Source organism: Lytechinus variegatus, chromosome 7 (genome assembly GCF_018143015.1).
Source record: "Lytechinus variegatus isolate NC3 chromosome 7, Lvar_3.0, whole genome shotgun sequence".
Lineage (NCBI taxonomy): Eukaryota > Metazoa > Echinodermata > Echinoidea > Temnopleuroida > Toxopneustidae > Lytechinus > Lytechinus variegatus.
In genome coordinates, this window is record NC_054746.1 from 16,607,415 (window position 1) to 16,621,278 (window position 13,864).

The 13,864-nt window shown below is 36.6% G+C and overlaps 1 protein-coding gene across 1 annotated transcript; it reads right to left on the minus strand.

The window, feature by feature from the left end:
- Positions 1 to 245: 245 nt before the first annotated feature.
- On the minus strand, positions 246 to 12,541 carry LOC121418576 (sulfoquinovosidase-like). The gene is made up of 5 exons (XM_041612512.1): positions 12,111 to 12,541; positions 4,705 to 4,893; positions 2,758 to 3,129; positions 1,188 to 2,409; positions 246 to 534 (listed from the first exon to the last, which is right to left on the minus strand). Exons 1-5 carry the CDS (start codon positions 12,411 to 12,413, stop codon positions 428 to 430), a joined length of 2,193 nt encoding a protein of 730 aa, XP_041468446.1. The 5' UTR covers positions 12,414 to 12,541; the 3' UTR covers positions 246 to 427.
- Positions 12,542 to 13,864: the final 1,323 nt, after the last annotated feature.

Here is a 13,864-nt window from a genome sequence, read left to right on the forward strand (position 1 = left end):
ACATTATCTTCCATGATTGCAAGGAATTGACCTACCAGAGATGAGGGTTTGATGTCCATTTAAAAAAAAGTATGGGCTATCAAAATTGTCATCACCATGGCACCAACATGCTAGTTTTGTTCAGATCTTCTATCCAACTACAGCTACTGAATATATATCATGATTATTATTTGAAAGCTACTGATTATAATGTTACATACTATGTTATTTTTTATATAGCAAGAGTCATTTTTTTACAAGTCATGCTGGGAATAACAAGTTGAATCTGGATTCTAGTGCAATGAGCATTCCTGGACAGTGCATGCTCAATTTGTACACATTATTATCATCATTATGCCTTGAGATAGCTGAGAAGATGATTCTACAAAAAAAAACATATTTATAGTCTTGCTTAGGGTAGACTTTCTTGACAAATTAATGTGGATAGCTACCACAATAATGCCATTAGGGTCCAACACAAAGCGAGAAGTAAATATGATGCCGTTATAGTGGAACATCCAGCAGTCGTCATCTGTTCGGTCGGAGTTACTGTTACTGTATAAAGAGAAAGAATGAGGCAAATGTAAAAAAGATGAGATAATATCTTCAATCATGCTCATTACAATGCATGTGAATAGGGAGAATTGGTCCCCAGACTGGACAAGAGGCCATCAAAAGTACATTACAATCATTGCATTCTTCTTATAGTTGATTTTCTGGGGGGCGTTTCATCAACATTTTTGTCCGACAAGTTGTCAGGTTTGACATCTTTCCTTGATTTTGATTGGCTGAGCACTGTAACTATGGTAACTGTCCGATAAAATGGGACTTGTCGGATAGAACGTCTGACATGTCCTTTCATGAAATGCTCCTCTGATGTACATGAAATATGAATGTATTCTCATATTTAACTGAAACATTCAAAGATGTTATGAGGTTTGACAAATGCTTTACAGTTACCATTGTGTTTCATGCTCTCCAGAAAACGCATCTGCAGTTCATTTATTTTTTTTGTGTGTGTGTCAACCATATTCAAACCTCTTTCATGTACTGGTAAATTGTGTCTACAAGAAAATTGCAGTTCGTATATATGTTTCTATCACAAAGAATTGTAACTTACAAAGAATTTACTGTTCCATATAATTTTAGTGAATTTACTTATTTTGGGGGAGTGTATCATATCATTTTAAGAGAAATATAGTACTTGCCTGCCTCAATGTCTCTCAACTGTCTAAAAGTGTCAGCCCATGGAGATTGGGACCTAAAGAAGACTGGTATGTAACCCATTGGAGAGGGAACTGTTATGGTCTCTCCGCCATCCGAGGTGATGTCTTCATCCCAAAGGAATATCCAGTCATCTACAGGAAGATAAACATCCCAGTTTTCTTGACCCTGCTCTATCACTGGAGCAACCAGAAGATCCGGTCCGAACATATACTGGTATTGGATGTCGTAGGTGCGCTCGTCGTCCTCATAATGCAGGAAGAGTGGACGTTGAACAGGAATGCCGTGTTCATGGTTCTCACGCAGGGTGTTGTTGACGTAGTCATTGAGGGCCACGTATATCTTGGTATGGCGGGCGAACTCGTACATGGTGTGTGAGCTTGAGTAGAACTGCCAGTTCTCATCAGGTCTGTTACCCTCATGGGTACGCATCATGGTAGTAAAGGCCGCCATCTCGGCATAACGGAGAAAGAGTTCCTCAGTCCTGGTGACTTCAAAGAGAGATGTGTAGCCTCCTATGTCGAAATGGTTCATTCCGTACCCTGACATACCCAAAGATAGGGTACCGGGGATCACGGATGCTATGCCATCAGCAAGGCCATAGTCAACAAACTGATCACCAGCCCATGTCATGACACTGTACCTCTGGGATCCTGTATAGCCGGCACGCATCCAAAATAGGATGTCACCCATCTTGCCACCCTCCTCCACCCCTTCTCTGTTCACCTGAGCCCAGATGGCAGGCCATTGATTATGGATATCTGTACCCTTAGCTCCACTATGAAACACTGCATCTATAGGGAGGTACTCTCCAAAATCAGCCATCCAACCACTGACACCCAGGTCCAGCATATTTTGTTTTATGATACGGTCCTTGTACCACTGAGCAGCCGCAGGGTTTGTGAAGTCCACAATTCCGCAGAAGAATTCACCATAATCAACTATGTATGGATCCCCAGAAATGTTCTTGATGAGGTAGTCTCCTGCTGCTGCTTCCTCATACAAACTCCCTAATCTGTTGAGGTTTGGATTGGCATAGACCAGCACCCTAATACCTCGCTGTTTGAGTTGCGGTATCACTGTATCAAGGTTGGGGTACTGCTCAGGGTTCCACTCCCAGTTCCAGAACAGACGTCTTCCAAAAGACGTGGTGATACGGCCAACCCAATCCTGGATCCAGACTCCACTCACTTTGATTCCATGTTCCTGTACAAAGTAGAAGGAATTTACAGTAGTTCCAATAGCTAGACAACATTCAAAAAGCAAATGATAGTGCCGGTATTCAATAGGCATAATCTCTGGTCATTCATATCAGTCATCTTTTATTAGGATAATGCCACTTTGATACTGGATGAATGACAGGCATCCTTTTCACACTTGTCAAGTTATGGCTGACTGTTAATTGCTTGAAGAAATATCATTGGTGCTTGACTTAATTCTTTTGCAATTATAAAATATAACATGCATTTAAATGTCAAGAAGTCCTGAGAAATCAATATAAGGTCAAATTTATGACATTTTATGTACAGTTGGATAAGATTATTCTTTACTCACTTCAGCCATGTCTATGTATTGAAGCATGAGATCAGTTCCCCCTTGGACTCCTAAGATAGTGCCATTATAGATCCATTCAGGAGGCATCGGTTGTCTTCCAAGGTACCCAGTTAACTCCCCTAGTAGATCGGTGTAATTGCTTCCAGTAAAGAAGTGGAACTTGCTGAGAGCGTTTCCCCAGATGTGGATCTCGTGGAAGTGATCGGCTCGAAAGTCCAGTTCAGAGTAGGTGGTAATGTCGAAGTGAGCATAGTAGAGACGAGAGGAAACAAAGGTGGGTTGAGCCCAATAGGTTGTATAGTAGTCACCACCTCCACCATCCCGCTGATCGGCTTTGAATGTGATCTCGTAGTTCTTGTCTCGTCCAACTCCCTGTTGAAAATAAAGTAGCGTGTTCTGTCAGAAGCTCAAAAATAAGCTAATCATGATGTAATAAATGTGGTCAGTCGTTTCCATTCATATAGAAACTAGGAAACCTATAGATTGCACTTGATTATTGTCAAATTGATGAAAACATCAGAAAACAAAAACAATTTGTGAGTCATGTTTGGTATATCATCACAATTGAATAAAGGTGTTTGTCTAGTCATTTTCTATATGGGTTTGTCTCATTCTAAGAAAATGAAAGTACATGGACAAGATCTGCCCCATTCACAATTTAAGTATTTAGGAAGATTTTTTTTTTATCTTCTTATTTGTCCCTAAAATGTAAACTTCAGTTTGTAATGCAATACAATAAGCAAATGATACACTTCCCCGTACATTTTATACCCCGATGAACAAAGTGAGAAGGGGGTACATACAGGAATCTGCATGAGGTCTGGTAGTCGGTCAATGCCAAAATGTTGCAGATCAAACTACTTTTCAGTTTTTGACCAGTGTTCGTAAAATTTGGCACAAACATTGGGTGTGGGGGAAAGATGGGCAAGATATTTTGTTCATGTGTTGGAAACTGAATTGCCATGGTAATGGCATATTACGGCAATAAATGTGTAAATCTTGTGGATCAAAACTACTTCTTTGATCTTGTGCAACATTATATCAAACATGCTTCTTAAGAGTCAAGGAAGATCTATCTCATCAAAAGAACAAGGAAGAATGTCATTGCTTCCATCTTGTTTTAACATCAGCTATACAGTGTGAGTAAAAAACCACTTTACACCTCACAAATCCCCAATTTAAGGAAAAAATGTTTCATGAACACTAATTAATATATTTGCCTGAAAGAGTATGTTCTCCCAAATAATTGATACCATATTTATGTGTTATGAGTCAGTGCATGGATGATCAGGAGGTATTCTTTGCAATGATGTAAATTTTGATTTGTGCTAAAGTAAGGTATGACTGCAATGAAAGAATGCAGATGTCAGTGGTGTCGTAATCTTACAAGGGTTGCATTAAAATCCATTTCAAAACACCTTTTCAATTATTTACATATCAATTGTTTAATAAACAAATTTTCAGTATCAATTCTCAAATTTTACTAACTCATGTAGCATTATGACATCATTGGCAAAGTAATTGGCATCTGGATTCATTCATTGCAGTCATGCCTCATTTTGGCACAAACCAAAATTTATATCACTGCAAAGAATACCTACTGATTATCCAAGCATGAAGACATACCACATGAATATGGTATCAAATTATTTGGGAGAATATTCTTTCCAGCCATATATAATGATTATGCGTTCATCACATATATTTTTTTCCTTAAATTGAAGATTTGTGAGGTGTCAAGTTTTTTTGGTCACAGGGTAGAGCCCCCCCCCCCCCTCTCTCTTTCTCTCTCTCAACAGCAGGAAATACAGGAGCAGATCTCCGTCTTTATTTTGCTTGCAACAAAGTTTTGCATTTTGTTTATCAGGAAATAATTTGAAATCACCAACATGCGATGAAACATGTACCAATTATCAAGGAAAGGTATATATGAAATTGCGATCTTACTTGTTCTTGAATCCAGATTGGGAATTTATACCCTCTCATATTGAAATGAGAGAACTGGGATCCTCCACCAAATACATGTTCATCTTTCTCTGCTACAAGCCGTAACCAGATTCGATTGATGCCGTCAGCTATACTTGTGAACTCAACGTATGGAGATTCAGAAGCATCACTCACCAAGCGGATTTGAACCTGAGTTTAAGAGTTGATAAAGCTTATGAATAGTTATGCAAGAAAAATATACAGAAAAATATGTAACAATTCATCAAAAGACTGTACAGTTTCATTATATATAATATATACACACAAGCAAAAGTGAAGAGTTTTCTGCTCGGAGTTGACATCAAAATCAAATTATCATATATAATGCAATATAATGGCAAATATATACAGAAAAATATGTAACAATTCATCAAAACCGATACAGTTTCATTGTATGTACACACAGCCGACACACAGGCAAAAGTGAAGAGTGTTCTGCTCGGAGTTGATGACATCAAAATCGAATTATCATACATAATACAATAGAATGGGATACTGTATACACATTTTTGTTTTGTTCTGTGTATATATACGTTGTATCTACATGAGTTGTGTGTAAAAAAGTGAAAAAAATCATTTCCTTTAAGGACAATAAAGTTATTCAATTAAATCAAATTCAATTACAACATTAAAAAATGAGTGGATGTACCCCGATGCTGGCCTGGAAGTCTGAACTCCTAACCTGCAATCTAATGAATTGTACCATATACACAGTATCTTACGAAAGAGAAAATAATAGCCTTTGTTTTAAACATACTTGCAGATTATGATCAGTCTAGCATGAATGATTATAATTTATTAAGTGCAGTCAAATTTATATATTTTCAGAGTTTGTTGTGGTCACTGAAGCGTAACTCGCAATGCTTCAATGATCATTGATTATTTCTAATTTTACCGAGAGATGGGATGAATATGCTTTCATTTATTTTATTCCTTTCAGAGGAAATTAAATATGAAATATGAATTTAAATGCGCCCCTGTACAGGAGCAGTTGTTATATATCACTTTATTTGCAAATCTGCACATTAAAGGAATACAATATACGCCTAGGACATTTCTCTATAATGAGAAAATGCAGGGAAATAAAATTCACTATAATTAATTTAATTATAATTTAATTACTTTTTATAATTGTGAACAAGAGGGGTATTTCATTTTATTCAAAATAATGAATGCTTGAAGCGCGACCAGTAACGTATAAGTTCTTTTATATTTTGATAGCTGTCTTACATCCTCTAAACATATTAAATGTGTATCTCATTAAACGGACAATGCAACCGCGTACGCGAGATATTAATTTTGTTCCCCTTAGGCAATTTGCAAATCCCCCTCCTCTGATTTTCTTCATTCTTCGTCCTTTTTATTTATTTTTGTCCTCTTCATATATTCATTTTATTTTTCTCTCATCGGACCGCCTATATCTTTTGACTTATTATTTCCAACAGCCATTTATTCGGAACAACAGGCTCGAGGTTCACAATTTTTCGGGGAAATTAACACCACCTTTCGTAAACGCTTTTCCTTTTTCTCTGTCTAATTTTTCTATTTTTCTTCCCGCATTTATTTATCTTCTTTCCCGCCTCCATCTCCTTCGTTTTATTATATTTTTTTTACTATGTGCTTCTCTTTTAATTATTCGGAGGGGTGAGCAAGCAGCATGAGGACTAGGTCGTATACGGCCCTGGACGTCTTCATTTTTTAATGCATCATTGCCCCCACCTTCCCCTTCGCTACTTCATGGAGGAGGGGGAACAGATTAAGCGTTTCGGTAAGGTCTCTTTCTCCCCTTCTTCATTAGTCCCGTTTCAATTTTCCTTTTATTTTCATTTCCCTTCACCTAAAATTCCTTTTCTTCTCTCTCCCCCTTTTTATGAGGGGGGGGGGGGGTACGGTCCCCTTGCCTCCCGGCAAACTCAGCGAGCCCTGCCGTTTATACCTAAGCTAATAGAGGGTATCCCTTTTTGTCTCGCCCACCAGAGGTGAAGGCGAGACTTGGGGATCCAAATGTCGTCCGTCCGTCACAAACCTCTGACTGCAGCATAACATGCAGGTCCCCCAAGTCCATCTACCATCCAGGTTTAGTTGAAAAGTGACTTACGGTTGCAGAGTTAGGTGTCATAAGGTAGTCTTGCATGTAAACTTTAACATTGACCTGAAAATAACCTTTGACCTTACCATGTGACCTCCGACTACAGCATAACATGCAGGTCCCTCCACTCCATCTACCATTTAATTTTGGTTGAAAAGTCACTTACGGTTGCGGAGCCGAGTTAGGTGTCATTAGAGAGTCTTGCATGTAAATTTAACATTGACCTGAAAATGACCTTTGACCTTACCATGTGACCTCCGACTGCAGCATCACATGCAGATCCCCCAAGTCCATCTACCATCTAAGTTTGGTTGAAAAGTGACTTACGGTTGCGGAGTTAGGTGTCATAAGAGATCTCTTATGACACCTAACTCCGCAGTCTTGCATGTAAACTTTAATGTTGACCTGAAAATGACCTTTGACCTTACCATGTGACTTCCGACTACAGCATAACATGCATTGCAGGCCCCTCCACTCCATCTACCATTTAATTTTGGTTGAAAAGTCACTTAATACGGTTGCGGATCGAGTAGAGTCTTGCATGTAAACTTTAATGTTGACCTGAAAATGACCTTTGACCTTACCATGTGACCTCCACCCACACCAAAATCGATAGGCTTCTTCGCTATACCATACTCAACCTTCATGCCAAATTTGAAGACGATCGGAGAAGAAATGCAGCTGATAGAGCGCTCACAAGGAAATCTCTGCGGCGGCGGACCCGGCGCGACGAGGCCAAATCCATAGTATCCTCCGAACTCTGTTCGGGGGAACCTCCGTCTATAGATTATAGGCTAACATAGGGGAGATTGGGATTAGTTGGAAAGCGGGATAAGTTGAAACCCCGGGGTTGAAACATTGTAATTTTCTTTAACACCCATACTACGGCCCTCAATTTATTGCCATTATCAACAACCATCCACCATATTACAGACAACATAATGTGCAACAAGCCTGGTGAAGTTAGGAAGGAATGTTTGTTTATCGACTTCTGAGTACTTTTTTCTTTCTTTCAGAAACTTTTTTTTTTTATCTCAGAGAAACCTAGTTCAGTTAGCCAGTTTGGGGTATATTATCGACACTTGTACCAAGCTACAAAATAAGGTTATTAGTATGCCATGTTGAAGTCCCTTTTTGTGCTGTAAGCTAGTAAATGTCACATGGGCCTCTGGGGTTAGTTGGAACAAAATTGAAGGGGCTATATGGAACAGCAAATGTGTTGGTTTAAAATCTTAACTGCAATATGATTATTTAGTAATTAGTTGCCAAATGAATCACCCAATGTATTTTTGTTTTACATGCTAGGTGCATTTCATTGAGTACAGTACCACCCCGAGTACCACACTTTGTTTGTATCTCATGTTTGATACTATATGTTCATTAGTTCTTAGCATAATGTACCTTTTCATTCATTCAGTTCTAACCTTTAATTGTTATTGTATGGTATAGATATATAGTTCAAAGTACAGTTAAGGTGTGTTTTCCTCATATAATCATCCCCAACTTTGCCCCTTCCTAATGAGTCATAAGATTTTGGCGTCATACATTTGTCATGAAAGCCAATTGTTTTTCATATGTACACTCTTAAAAAGGATTGGTTAAAATGACCAATCTGTTAATGTGTCCGACCGATAAATTTGGTCAATATCAACCAAAATTTTGGTCGATTTGAACCAAGGTTGCTTTTGACCAATTTTATCGGTCGGACACATATTAACCAACAGATTGGTCATTTTGACCAATCCTTTTTTAGAGTGTACAGTGTCATCCTCCATATCCATTTTATTACTGAGTTACAGTTAAAAAGACTACATTGTTTAAATAATTATCTGATTAAATGCCATGCAAATTTGGTGCATAAGTACATGAAATTGCTTGTAAAATCAGATATCTCCTTGGTAAAATCAAACGCACACAAAATAATATGCAGAATTCTGCTAACACAGTCGGCTTGCGTGAGGCTGCAGGGTGTAGCCTATTATCAATATAATGTGTAATAGAAAACTAGAGTTAACAAGAAAATTATTTTGAAATTAAAAAAATAAGCAAATAAGCTAAAACCATATAGTAGTTTTAGTATAATTCTGAATAGACCATGGAGCATTGTGGAGTGTTCCGACTTACCCCATACCATGTATATGGGGGAAATTTGAACACTCTATAGATGGGTCTTGTTCAAGGTGGATTTTTTTTTCAGTAACCATATCTGTTGAAGGGACTCTCCAGGCTGAGGACGAGTTAATATTATTTGGAAAAAAAAATCAGACAAACAAAACACTGAAAATTTGATCGAAATCGGACAAGGAATAACAAAGCTATGACGTTTTAAAGTTTTGCATTATTCCAATGAAATAGTTGTTTTAGTCTTGCCTTTATGAATATTCAATGGGCAAATTAATGATATCATATCCCCACTTGTTCTTTTGTATTTTATTAGATGAAATTATGTTTATTCAAATTGTTTCCTTCAAAAACTGAAAACATTGGATTGAAAACTGATTGGATATTCATTGCTGCCACTTATTTAATAAGACATATCATTCACACATGATGAAAAAAATAAAACTATTATTTTTTTATGTAATAACATAAGAAAAGGGAAGGTGGGGATTTGACATCATCAGCCCACCTAATGAATATTCATGACGATGTGTATATCACTGTTTTCACAAAATATTGCTTAACTTTAATAAAATTCAATAATTTCGCTATGTGTAATAAGATTTTGAGGAAACTTAGCATTTTGCTCTATGAATTTTACTCTATTTATTTAGATATAAATATTTTCAGCCCGGAGCATCCTTTAAAGAATTTTATAGGTACATTTGAAGCCCTTAGATACATGCTTTAAGCTGATATATTGATTGTTTCTTTTATAAAATCTATTTGGACTTTACAGCCATTTTTGTCAAAAATGTTCCAACTAACCCAATCTCCCCTACATTGATGTATAATGTTATGTGAATGGGCATATTTATCATGTTTACCCTTTGTATAAGAGTATACATTTGCTGCTGCATATTCTCTGTATATTTTCGAAAAGAAATTATTGCATTGGATGAAGCTGTGTAGTATTATGCTGCAACGTATATTCTCTATCATCATATTAAAGTGATGGTCCGGGCTGAAAGTATGTCTAGCTTAATGAATAGAGTAGAGTTCACTGAGCAAAATGCCGAAAATTTTATCAAAATCGGATAACAAATAACAAAGTTATTGAATTTTAAAGTTTAACAATACTTAGTGAAAACAGTCGTCACGAATATTCATTAGGTGGGCTGATGGTGTCACATCCCCACTTGTTCTTTTGTATTTTATTATATGAAATTAGGTTTATTCCATTTTTTTCCTCCAAGAACTAGAAAAATTGGATTGACAACTGATTTAGTGCATTAGATAGTTATTGCTGCAAATTATAAGGGAGACATACAAGGAAACATACATATTTCATACAAGTATGAAATATTGAAACATTTATGATTTTATGTAATTAAATATAAGAAAACAGAAAGTGGGGATGTGACATCATCAGTCCACCTAATGAATATTCATGACGACTGTTTCACAAAATATTGCTAAAATCTAAACTTCAATAACTTTATTATTTGTTATCCGATTTTGATGAAATTTTCGGCATTTTGCTCAGTGAATTCTACTCTATGTATTAAGATATAAATATTTTCAGCCCGGACCATCCCTTTAAGATACATGTATAATCCTTTCAGTCATCTCGAAATGATATTATTCCCCAAAGAAAGTTGAAAATATTACTTTGAACTATACGTGGCCACATATACATCTTCGGAGTTTTAGCTACAAGATATAAATAAACATTGTATCCGAATATCAGTTATCATTATATCTCATATACTTTGGCAACTGTTTCACGAAAAGAAATAAACATTGGTGCAAATAAATTATATGGTTCCTTTGCAGAAGTGGAATTATATATATATATATATATATCTCTCTCCATAATGTCACATCGTGGCTATTATATAAAAACTTATCATCGATGAAGGTCAATTCTTTTCAAATTTTAATCATTTCTTGTTTTTTTTTCAAATCAGAGAAATATTGGTCTTCCTGCATGCTGCAGTAATTCACACAATTAAGGTCGAGGCATGAAAAAAATAATGGCCAAGAACTTTCTGGAACAAACAGTAATATCCGCAACCCAAATAATACCAGCGATTTACCTTTAAAGGGTCAAGACCTAAGCAACACTCAATGATTGAGAACTGGGCAGAGGTTAAAAGATCAAACTTCATTTATAAGTTTAGCGATTTAATGTGCTACGTGCATGGGGCAATGTTAACATGGTTAAGCAGAATCCTCTTTTTCCGTTGGGTACATTGGTCATCTACAATATCGTAGTGTAGGCCGACTTTTATTTTTGAAAGTGAAATGGGTGCGCGACCCGTTCATAGATTTAAGAGGGAGAGATTTATGACACTGAAATGTATTAATGAATTATGAATAAATAAATAAATAGATAAATAAATAAAAGTAAATAGATACATAAGTAAATATTAATTAATCAATTAATTAATTTGAATTAATCATGATTTGATTACGTGCATCACTGTTATTTGAACAAGGGCTTTTGCAAATACCTCTGTAATTTCCTTTTTTAAATTACATCATATCGTTGCATCCCAATCCAGACTCTCGCCAGACTTATCCCCCCCCCCCACACACACACACGTTGGAGGAAGAAATAGAAGGAAAACAAGAAGAAAAGGGGAGAGAATTAAAGAAAGAAGAATCAGATAAAGAACGCATTTTTATTTGGAAGACATAGTTTCGTTTATGTAGACATATTTTCTGTATGGAAATATGATTATAATATCAAGCAAATTACCATCATATCTTCTATTAATGATCCATTAATATCATCGAAGTGTATTTTTTCATGTAGTATCATAAAGCACGAAAAGGGAAATATGTTCATAACGATCCGGCATTTCCCCTCATTTCGGTATTCAAAGATATCGAGTTAAACATGATCTGTCACTATGAAGTAGAGTGCCATTAATTCCGGGCATTAATTTTGCATTATGATTTTGAAATAAAAGAAAATAATGCATACATTGAGGTTTCCCTCTGAAATATATTACTTGTATTATGACTATAATTACATAAGCACATAAGCTTTAATGTCAACATTGCCATTCTCAGAAGAAAAAAAATCCGTTATGAAAATAATAATATATCATTTTTTAAAATGCCCACATTTTATAAAATAGGAAAGAAATATGTTATTGTATTATCTGACCTGTAACATATTTTGTCGACTAAAAGTGAAAACGTTTGAACCATCAGCAACAAAGTCGACAAGAGCGATACGTTCTTCAATGTAATCCTCGACATCATAATTGCCAAATTGGCCTTCAAATGTTGGTATTCCTGACCCGACATAAAGGAATGGGTCATCTGGAGAATGGCGTATGAGTTCAACTCCATTCAGAGAAACACCAAAGTAAGTTGAGTTGGATCTGACGTCGAAGGCGTTTGTCGACGATATGACGACGACGACGATGACGACCAGAGCGAGGCAGTACGGTCGATTAACTGCCATGGTTGGAGAGTTTCAACAAGACGATATCGACTGAATTCTGTATTCTGATAAAGTATATCCCTTGTGACGGTCTGACCGCCCCGCGTCGAATTCGTGTCAAGAGTGAGCATAGCAAAGTTGCTGCGTGGATTATGATTACGAGCAAGCACATTTGCTCTCTGAGTTGGTTTAGGGTTTGGGGGATAAGGAGATTTGTTTACGAGTTTCAACCTTGTCTATGCCTGCATGGGGTTAAAATGTAATTTATGAACTCTTTATCTATACTCCTCGGATACCATAAGATCCCGCATAAGATAAATATTTGAGTTCAGTCATGAGCTTTATAGTGACCGAAGACCTAAGTTTGTTTGCTCTGCCTGAAAGAGTAGTAGAGTAATAGTTCTAAAATATGTCATTTATATAAAATGTATTTTATAAATATTTGAATTTCGTGAAACCTGTAAGGTCTGTCGATACCCTTTATCATTATTACACACACACAACCGCGTAGCCAGGATTTCATTATGGAGGGGGCGGTAAATGCACGCGAAGCGTGCCAACCAAAGGTGCCAACACTTACAGAGCGCGTGCAGGGAGGGGGAGTTTCCCCCTCCCGCGCGAAGCTTTTGGTGTTTCATAAATTAAAATGAAAGGGAACCGTCTCTCTTGTCTCTAGTGCCTATATCAGCTCCAATTCAGTCGACTTTATTGTGATTTTGAACATTTCATGAACCTTAATTAATTTTCAAAAAGTGATTGTGAACGCACAAAAAAGGAATACATTGGAGGAAATTAGAATAATAATACCCTCGCGCGAAGCGCGGAAGCTAAAGCGTTTTATCAATTGTTTTGCCATGAAAATTAGGGTCCCGACTAAAGGGTCTTCTCAAAGATATATTGAATACTTCCCTTGGAAAGATCAGATTTGATTACAAACAATTAAGCGACAGTGCATATCTTTAACTCGCAAAACAGAGGAGAAGAAGTGTATATATGCCGGGAGAAAGATATTCAGCCCCGCGCAGAGCACTGCAGTGAAACTCTAAAATTTCAAAGGGCAGACGTTTCATCAAATGCAGATACCTCTAATACCGCCATCGGCTCTAATTTTCTAAGATTATTGAACTTCTTTACGAGGAACTAGTGCGCAAAAAGTTGAAACTTCTGTGATTTATTGAAATTAAATAAAAAAGAGGATTCCTAATTTCTTTGACTTATCCTGAAGTGCTTCATTTTTAATTGTAAAGAAACTTAAGTGTCATTCAAAATTTCGAAGTGAGGGCGCAAAACAGGGTAGGAGATGAATGTGAAGGGAAATGACATGAAGTTTAATAGAATTTGATAAAAAAATATTTTACTTCTTTATTTAATACGACGCGAATTTTAGGAACCTGTTTGCCCCAAAATTATGGTTGTTTAGTAATGAGCTGAAAAGCAGGAGAAGTTGACTTTATGGAGGTGATGGCAGAAAT